Source organism: Thalia democratica, chromosome 4 (assembly GCF_965202585.1).
Source record: "Thalia democratica chromosome 4, ktThaDemo2.hap1.1, whole genome shotgun sequence".
Lineage (NCBI taxonomy): Eukaryota > Metazoa > Chordata > Thaliacea > Salpida > Salpidae > Thalia > Thalia democratica.
Genome location: NC_139168.1, coordinates 61,072,830 through 61,082,370, shown reverse-complemented (window position 1 = coordinate 61,082,370; position 9,541 = coordinate 61,072,830). Strand labels below are relative to the sequence as shown.

Genomic DNA, 9,541 nt, shown 5'->3' with positions numbered 1-9,541 from the left:
TGCAGGACTTAAGTCATCTTCTTGATCAACAAATTGAATTTTTAGACCAGCTTTCCGAAAGCAATTTTGGATCGCTTTTGCTGTCACATTATTAATTTTGTAAATTAGAATTATTTATTAAATGTTATTTAAAATAAAAAGACTTGTTTATTTGGCTTAATTATTTGGTGGCTAGTTGTAAGAAAGAAAACAAACAACTAAACTTCATATTATACTATGTCCACAAAAAGTACGCACTACCCGTGCTAAGTACGCACTTTTTGGTCGGGTTTAATTTGCGTACTAAAGCGGTAGTCTACTGTAATTCTTTAGAGATAATGTAATCTTTAATACTATTAAGTTCATTGAATAAACATAACTGAATTAATTTTGTTTCGCTTTACCAATTTTGTAACAAAAATTCTATTATTAACTGTGTTTTACTATTTTTACACTTAATTTACAATTTTATGAATTTCCAAAAAAAGAATAGTTATATGCAAAACAAACAACACAATTTTTATTTAAATATTAGAATAGTTTAAGATATTCTATTTATTATTACAAACTTACGAGATTTATATGATTGATAACAAAAATATAAACTTTAAAAGCAAATCAAATACAATATATCATGCTTTTTGGAACTAAGAATTTTTTTTAACTTTAATAAAAAACTAAATACTTTTATTGTTTTTTGTTGTGAGCAAAAAATTAAACGTGTAGACTTTAGAATCTTACCAAGCGACTAATTTTACACTAATAATAAGTTTCAAATCCAAATTTAAATAAAATACAAGATTTATGAGGTATATAACCAAAATAAACCTTTGTTAAGACTAAACACAATTGTACTCGACATGTTAAACCTAAAAATAAAAACTTTCAAGTAATTTTTTTGTTAATTTTCAGTATTTTGGCGAGCCAGCACCACGGTCGATCCGTTGTAAATTACTTCTTGGCCAATCAGATCGCTCAGATACTCGCTCGTCGGCAGCAAGCTTCCGTCGCCGGCCGAAAAAATCCCCAACCTGCCTTCCCCCGTCACGTGGTTCGTGTTTTTCAGCTTGCACGCGTCGGCCAAGTGGTCGAGGGAGCGGCCCACCGTCCAGTCTTGCGAAATGCAAATGGGCAGGTTTTTGTTGTCGTGGGGCGTGTGGACGAGCAGGTACAGCTTCTTGTTGCTAGGCACCGACTTGCCCCCCACCGCAGCCTGCTTCAGCTTCATTAGCGCCACCTACAGTTTCAAAACTTTATGAGCATTTCAACTAACTTTACTTTTTGTAGGTTAGTTTTAATGTTTAAATATTTCAAAGCTTAATAACTTAATTCCTAATTAAGTTTTTATTTATGGCAAACATACGAGAGTTTAATTTCTTAAGAAAGAAACTAACCACTCAAAAATTTATATTTATTACAAAAATCATCTTAATTTATAATAATGACAAATAAACTTTTATTTTTTTTATTAAACAACATTTTCACAAATCCAGACCTTGGCAGCGAGTTTTTCTTGTTTCTTGCTTTTGTACTTAATTTTTTTGGGAACTTTGTAAGTAGGGGCGGTGGTCGGGTTTTCTTTCAACGCAGGGTTGACCTGCTTGACAAGCTTCACGCAGCTGTGAAATTCCGCCGACCTGTGCTTCATACAAAATTGCTCCCCACACATCGAACATTGAACCTGTGAAGTTTGCTCGTATTTGATATAATGATAAAACTTGTGTGGAATGTTTAACGTAATATTTACAAGACATTTTATCACAAGCGTTTTTTCGTTATTAAGTGCTTCATTAGTCTCCAATAAAAAAAGTTCATGATCATTAAAAAATAGTATACAAAAAAGAATACAGTTTTTTCGTTTTTTCGTTATTGAGTGCTTCATTAGTCTCTAATCAAAAAAAAGTTCATGATTAAAAAAAATAGTATTCAAAAAAGAATACAGTTATTTAACAAAATTAGTTGGTATACTTATGTTTTTTTATGTTAAAAAACTTCATGTAAAACTTTTATCAGTAGTAGTAAGTGTAAAATAATTTTTTGAATAAAACTATTGTAAAACACTAATATATGAACATGACAGTGAAAAAGTAAAAAAACAACTGGAAGAAGTCTAAAACGTACCAAAACCTTACTTTACCAACAGTTAAGCATTCTGTTAAAAAAATCTGATGAAATAATATTTATGCACAACGGGTTCCTACTAAAAAAAATTTTAATTCAAGCCAAGTTTCATTGGCTTTATCTTATGCTTAAATACTAAAAGTAAAAAAATTAAAGAAATAAAACTAATGCAATTTGTTGTATTGAAGATAATATTGGCACATTAAGAAGTCAAGTTGCATGGAGTATGAATAAAAAAGATATCATATGTAACTGCATGATTTGTAACTAAACTATTAGATTCATACTTAACTAAATATTGAATGTAAACCATACAAGTTTTTAAAATTACTATAACTAAATATACAACAACAGAAAGTTAAACTGTATTAATAAAATGTTATAGAGTAAAATGTTACTTTGTTTAAGTTTTTTGATTTAGGGCCTAAACTTGTTTTTCAGCTTTTATTTTTAGCAGTTAAAATATACTTGCATTTAGTTGTTTGATTTTATCGACATACAACTATTTCACACACTTTCTTAAAGGTTGACTAAACAGAGTAAAAAACTGTTTTAAATGTTATTTGAAACAACAAAAAACCACTTAAATATTTTTAAATACTCATAAACTAACAGATATGGATTCTGTTTTCTTGCAGTCGCCAAACGAGCACTTATACCTGACTATTTCGTACTGAGGCTTGTCTTCCAACTTGCTTGTAACTTGCTCGTATTGCTCGCACTTGTGGCTGGTGATGTCCTTGTGATGTCTGCAGAACACCTTGTTGCAGTAGTGGCAGGTGAAGGGGAGGAAGTCGAGCTGGTTGCACGTTGAAATGCTGCAGTGTTGCCCAATCAGTATTTCGGTCATCTTTGCGTGGTGTTTGAAATTAGTAAATTGCTGAAATTAAGTTTCGCTTATTTGTTTTGTTGTTTAGGCTGGTTGTTGGTGGATCAGTTTTTTGGAAACTTAAATGTGTATTTTATCATTCAAGTTTTTGTGAAATATTATTCATTAGTTTAAAAAAAAAAGACACTATAAATTCTATAAGTAAATTTTGTAAAACTATATGATAAACTAAATTTACTTAAAAAGCAATTTTGTTTAACTTTAGTCTGTCAAAGAATATCATATACAGAAATTAATTTTCAAAAGTATAGAAATAATGGGTAAAGCTAAAAAACTGTTATTTTAGAGTATTAGCATAAACCATACTAAAAAATTATATCACTAACCTCTGAAATCTTTTATGTTATAAAACAGTTTATCTTTAACAACCTAAGATAGTGAAACGGGCGAAATCTTATTATGGAAGGCAAACTTAGAACAAAAAGGCAACTATTGGGCGTAAAGAAACAACAAATACAAACGTAAATCTTTGAAAGAATAAAAACATAAATTCATAACTAAAGCTATACAATATGGCTAATTTTGACTTTAACTTATTATTGTGATTATTCAAATTTACTGTTTCAACTACTAATAAATTAAGTTGTTGTTATTAGAACATATACGTAAGATTGAAAAAAAAAAACACTTGAGTTAACGTTAACCTTTTAAGTCATATAAGTATGAAATATATTTTTTAAATAGTAAAAAACACAGTTTTTTGTTTCAAAATTAAAGTTTTGCATCAGATTTTTTCTTGTTTAAGCAAAAAAATTACATTGTAAAATCAACTAAAACATAAAGACAAATTGTAAAAATTTTGTACCGAAATATATCAGAGAAAAAACTAGAAACTTAACGCATTTCTTCAAAAGTCTACAAGTACCAAATTCTATGCTGATTTCAACAAAAGGTGGCAATTGGAAAACTATTTTTCATAATAATAATTATAAGCCGATTGAGACAACTTCCAGCCGCCACACCTCAGCTCAATGACTTCGAGGAGGAAGAGCCTCGAAAGCTGATCCAAACCGTCGCTGAGGTAGCAAGCGTCTATTTTTCTGAACAGCTCCTTCATGGCGTTGTTGTTCAACTTGTCCAATTGCTCGCCCACCAGCTGCAGCTGCCTGGCAAGACATAGGACGTGGGAGGACTTGGAAGTTGTGAGAGTGGACAGGGCAGCGATCACAGGGCTGACGAGCGCAATCAGGGGCAGGTTGTTGAGCTTGAGGAGGTGGAAGACAGAGCAGAGGAAGCCGACGAAGCAGCACCACTCCTCACTGTGAGTCATCTTGGACTGCTTCTCATATTTCTTCTGTTTAAATGAGTAATACCGTAAGTAAACATTACTTTTTGTTGAACTTAATTATTTGCTTTTTTACTTAAAACTGAAAATATTTTATTTAACAACTTAAGCTTGTAACACTAATTTTAATATTTTTGAGTTTTTATCAAGATACAGAATTAACTAAAATTAAAACTAAAACTAATATTAAACTATTTTGATACAGCTTAGCATAATATAAGGGTCTTTGTTGTATTGTATAGCCAAATGTAAATTTGTTTGGAAAGATATTTATTTTAAATTGAGGATATTTAAGTCAAGTGATGTAAATACATGTTTTTTGAATTGAAAAATGTCAAAGTTATTTAAACTATTTTCAAAAGTGTTTTTAAAATAGGCTAAGTAAATTTATTAAACTTATTTGTAACGTCGCAATATTTATTTTTGTAACTTTTGAAAAAACATTTTATTAAAGTATTTTTATATTCTAAATATATGCGTTAAGCATTGAAACAGTTGTAAACTATTTAAAAATTAGTTGAGTTTTATACAATAAGTCAAGTGATTATATAATTTATCGTATATTTATTTATTTTCTTTTAACCAGAAGCTAATGTTGGTAGTTAGTTTTAATAGACATAATTTTAATGAAAAATTATAATTTCAAATTTAGCATTTAAAAAATATTATAATTTAAGCTAAATATATAAAGAGTTTCAACAAGCAGTGTTGCCACTCTTTGAAGCATAAAAGCAAGTCAACTAAAATAAAAAATAAGAAAAGGACTTAATATCAAGCAAAAAACTTTGAATTTTTATCTGAGATTAAATAATAAGGTGCAAATTAAATATTTTACTTACTACCAGGTTTCAGTGGCAAATAAAGTTACTACCTTTTCAAGTATAATAAAATAATAAACTACACATAACTGATAATAAATAAAATATTTAATTTGCACATTATTATCTAAATAAGCTCTTTGCATTTCAGTAAATCGGCAATCTTTTTTAGTTAAGACAAATAACTATAATCTGAGATTAAAAAATAATCTAAAGTAGTCTAAGTTTTGCAAAAAATTACAAACAAGCCAAAGTCAGTTTGGGTATTACTAAAATTTAAAAAAAATTAAGTGAGCTAAAAATACACACACTCAACTTTTATTCCATATAATTAAAAACTAAACTGATTTTTTAAATAACTAAGGCAAAAAATTAAACTAATAGAAGTAGAAAACAACTATCAAGGAAATTATTTTTAACATAATGAACTATTTTTACATTTACCTCGGTCTCCTGTTCATTTACAAACAGGAAGGGAAAGGGATACAAAAATATTAACATTCAATTTGCTAATCAGTATTGTAAATAAAATTTAATGAAATATAGAAGTTACAGTTAATAGTACTGTTCACCAAACTTATCTTAACATACTTACCCAGTCATGACATTAATACTTGAGTACACTAGAACAGCTTACTGACAAACTTAAACTTTACTTGATTCTTACCATTCTAAATCATTTATACATCCTAAGCTGTTATTCCTGTCCTAGCTCTCTTAGCTACAACTGATTTTATTAAATGCCTTCTGCTAAAATACTTTTTTATTTCAAAAATATTTCTTAACAAAATTCCTAACTAGTTCAAGTAATGAAATAATGGATAATCAAAAATGTCAATCAACTTATTATTTCTATAACAACTTTTATCATAAATAAAATTGCCACTCTTTAAAGCAAAAAATAATTTTCAGGAAGAACCCAGCATAATGAATATTTTTAATGAAAGCATTGTAAAAGAAGTTTTACAATTTTTATATTGTCTCAATAACTTATATTCAACATATTTTAATCCTAATTAAAAACAAAATTATTTATAAGGTTTACTTAAAAAGTTAAAAAGTTCAAGACTACTTTTTGTTAAGAAATTTACAAAAGAACATACATCATAATATGAAATCAAAAACTTTTATACATTAACAATTGCATACACAAATTAGATACAACAACAACAAACAAGAACTTACAGTATTTAGGCTTAAATAAAATATACACACAATTTTTTTTATGGAATAAAGTTAAACAATCTCTTAATATTAAATTGATGCTTTTTATATTTTTTATTATTCCAACCAGTTCAATACAAACTAAAGTATATATTGACTTCTCTTAATTAGATTTAAATTATATAATCAGGTCTGAGTGTTCTAGACAAAAATTTTTTGATGCAATAACATAACAAAGTAATTTCTTTCTTTAGTTATTATTTACAACTAGCTTTAAGTGCATGAGGAGGGGGGTTAAAATAACTTTTTTCACAACTTAAATCTACTAAAATCTATCTTCTTTTATGCTTTTTGATAGAAATACCTCAAATTTTTATGAAATGTTACTTGCAATATTTATAAAATTCTGTGAACAAAAATTTAAAAAAAAAACTAAAAAATAAAAATGTTATGACAAAAACCTATCTTTTATTTTTTAAATTTGTTTTTTTAATACAAGTATAAAGGCTAAAACCTAAATTTGGCATGTAAGTATTATAAATCATACTTTTCAGTAAAAAGTTATACTGTTTTGCAACAATATCCATCAATATTTTTGATAGAAGAATTAAAAACTAAATATGTAGTTCTTATAAAAGTAAAAGCCATAGCAGAAGACTCAAAAAAAAATTGACTGATTACCTTTAATACAGAAATTTTTATTCAATAAGTTTTTAGATTTTCTTAACTCGAATTAAAAAAATAATATCAGGGCTAATATTTAATTTAAAGAAATAAAAAACTGTATTGGATCAAGTATTGAGTTATTATGTTTTATTAATTAAGAAAAATTTATGAAGTGTGTAAACCCACAATAGACATACTGCTACCTGCTGTACAGGAGAGAAATTTATACTTAAAACATTTTCTGTATACTTTTGTCTTGTGGCTTATGCTAGTGTTTCTCAAAAAGTTGATTGAAGTGAGCACAAAAGTTAACATAAATAATAAAAATGACATCTAATTGTTACAATTGTCAGATAGTTTAGAAATAGCCTGGCACTAAGTAAGAAAAAAGTTAAACAAATAGTTTTTGTGTTTTTAACAGTTTCTCCAGCCAATGGAATTAAGACTATCAGAGTATTTTAGTGTAGAGGATCCTTAACAGAAGTGTACACAAAATCATAAAAAGTTATCTGCAGGGCACTTAAACTTAAAAAATAAGTACCTGCAGGGTATTTCAGTCAGTATTTGAGTGAATGAGAAAGTTGGTAAAAGCTAAAAAAGTAAACAAAAATTAATGCTATTAGAACTTAAATATTAAAAACATCAGACAGACACAAAAGGATATTGTATCTAAAAAATATACAATAAAAGATTTGAAATCTCTATAAGCTAGCCTAAGGCTTAAGATAAGTATTGTTACTAGACTGAGCTTTGCAATAAAAACTAACTGAGTATTTTAAAAGTCTTCAAACAAATTCTAACTAGCCTGAGATGGCTTGAGTTTTTTAAAGCATTCAAACTAGCCTGAACGTGTGGCAACAACCCTGAAAGATTGACAAATATCTTTGAAAATATTAACCTGATTAGCTTTAAAAGTGTTACTGGCACATACTTTTCTGATAACAAACAATATTATTAGGTGCGAGTATACTATGTTTCTATGAAAAACTTGTTTAATCCATAAATACATAAATTAACATTACTGCTATACAAAATACTAATTTTCAACTATAATTAACAATATATTACAAAAATTGAAAATTAAACTCTATACTGACCTAACTAAGTAAAGAAAAAAAACATATACAAAAAGTGATCTGAACAAAAGCTATTCAAAAAGCTTTTTTTTCTCATTAAAGATTTAAAAATTTATTGCCTTATCTAAAATTAAGCTAATAGTAATTTAAATATAAACAAGCAACAGAAACAAACCTGCAACAAAGTAAGAAAAATTGCACGGAAGGCTTTTTTGTTTGATGCTGATTCATTTTCAATTTGACAAACAGCATCACATAGTTTAGCAGCAGTACTGTTGAGATTTATATTTGAGCATCCTCTCTCAATAAGACAGGCTGCAAGGGTCTTTAGCTGAGTTTCTGTGTGGCTGGATGGAGATTTTAAAACAGAGAGCAGTAGACTAGTTTCATCTTTGGACAAATTCAAATCACTTGTTAAGGATCTAAGCTTCTCCATTTTAATTTTATTTTTCAGATTGTATTTAATTTCTTAATAATAAGTAATTTAATAAATTAAAATCTAAAAAAAAATTTACATAGGACTCTTAAGTATGTTGCAATATGTTTTTAATGTAATTTGTTTTTAAAATTGTAATAGCCATATGATACCCATTTTAATTTAGTTCAAATTAATTTACTGTCAAATTATAAATTATTGTAACCTTTCAATAATGAAATTTAAACTAATAGACATACCACAACTTATTACAGGGTTGTCTGTCTTTGAGTCAAAAATTTTTCTTGAGTGATCAAAAACTGTCTTGAGTCATTTGGAGTTTCTCAAATATTTAAAAAAAATTTAACTATTCAAAACTAATATTAATAAAGTTCTTCAACAAAATTTTTATAAAATAACAAAACATTGAAACTAAATCAACTAAATCTAGAAAAAATATATCTTGAGATTATTAAAATTCTTAAAACTATTATGAGTCAGCATGAGTTTAAAAATAAAACTCAAAATATCCTGAGCTGTCTTGAGTCATCCTGAGATTTTTAAAAACTTCAAAACATCCTGAGTGTCCTGTATGGCAACAGTGTTCTTAAAAAAAGTAGAGCTTAGGTAACATTTTTTGTTTTAATTTTTTTTTTTAATGCCATAGGGATCCAACACAACTTTTTTATTATTTGGTCTTGTTTTGTAGAATTTTATTTAAACTACTACAGAGTTTTTGTTAGTTTTATTGAAAATATTCTCCAGGTTTTCTAAATTTCTTTCAGGTTTTTGAAAGAACAAATATTTTAATCCACTTCTAGTATACCTTCTAGTATAGATTTAAGGTAAAAAAATGTTTTAAATAGTATAGAAATATTGAAAAGTTACAGTAATGCTACTTAAAATGTGTCTTCTGATAGAAATTAAATTTCAAAAAAATACAAAAAAATATATTGTATATTATAGATTTTTTGTATTAAATCTAGATTTTATAACTTTTCATGAATTAAGGGCATAGGGGGGGTAAACACCCTTTTTTGGTTTTTGATCTTATTTTATATAGTTTTTACTAAGCTACAAGTTGCTTTTTACAGGTTTTGAAAATTCAAAATAATTTGGCAACAATAG

General features: G+C 27.3%; 2 protein-coding genes across 2 annotated transcripts; both read right to left on the bottom strand.

Annotated features, from left to right (window-relative positions):
• Positions 1-621: 621 nt before the first annotated feature.
• LOC145833705 (AN1-type zinc finger protein 1-like) lies at positions 622-3,376 on the bottom strand. The gene is made up of 4 exons (XM_082940854.1): positions 3,316-3,376; positions 2,714-2,980; positions 1,475-1,660; positions 622-1,216 (listed from the first exon to the last, which is right to left on the bottom strand). The coding sequence occupies exons 2-4, from the start codon at positions 2,948-2,950 to the stop codon at positions 881-883; spliced, it is 759 nt and encodes a 252-aa protein (XP_082796980.1). The 5' UTR covers positions 2,951-2,980; positions 3,316-3,376; the 3' UTR covers positions 622-880.
• Positions 2,982-8,492, bottom strand: LOC145833706 (MIF4G domain-containing protein-like). The gene is made up of 2 exons (XM_082940855.1): positions 8,174-8,492; positions 2,982-4,283 (listed from the first exon to the last, which is right to left on the bottom strand). The coding sequence occupies exons 1-2, from the start codon at positions 8,432-8,434 to the stop codon at positions 3,897-3,899; spliced, it is 648 nt and encodes a 215-aa protein (XP_082796981.1). The 5' UTR covers positions 8,435-8,492; the 3' UTR covers positions 2,982-3,896.
• Positions 8,493-9,541: the final 1,049 nt, after the last annotated feature.

Excerpts from the sequence above, each read along its gene's own strand:
- LOC145833705 (XM_082940854.1), bottom strand. The coding sequence starts at position 2,950 with ATGACCGAAATACTGATTGGGCAACACTGCAGCATTTCAACGTGCAAC. Across the intron at positions 1,661-2,713 it reads AGAAAACAGAATCCATATCT|GTTCAATGTTCGATGTGTGG; the intron begins GTTAGTTTATGA and ends CAAACTTCACAG. Across the intron at positions 1,217-1,474 it reads AAGAAAAACTCGCTGCCAAG|GTGGCGCTAATGAAGCTGAA; the intron begins GTCTGGATTTGT and ends TTGAAACTGTAG.
- LOC145833706 (XM_082940855.1), bottom strand. The coding sequence starts at position 8,434 with ATGGAGAAGCTTAGATCCTTAACAAGTGATTTGAATTTGTCCAAAGAT. Across the intron at positions 4,284-8,173 it reads TTTTTCTTACTTTGTTGCAG|AAGAAATATGAGAAGCAGTC; the intron begins GTTTGTTTCTGT and ends TCATTTAAACAG.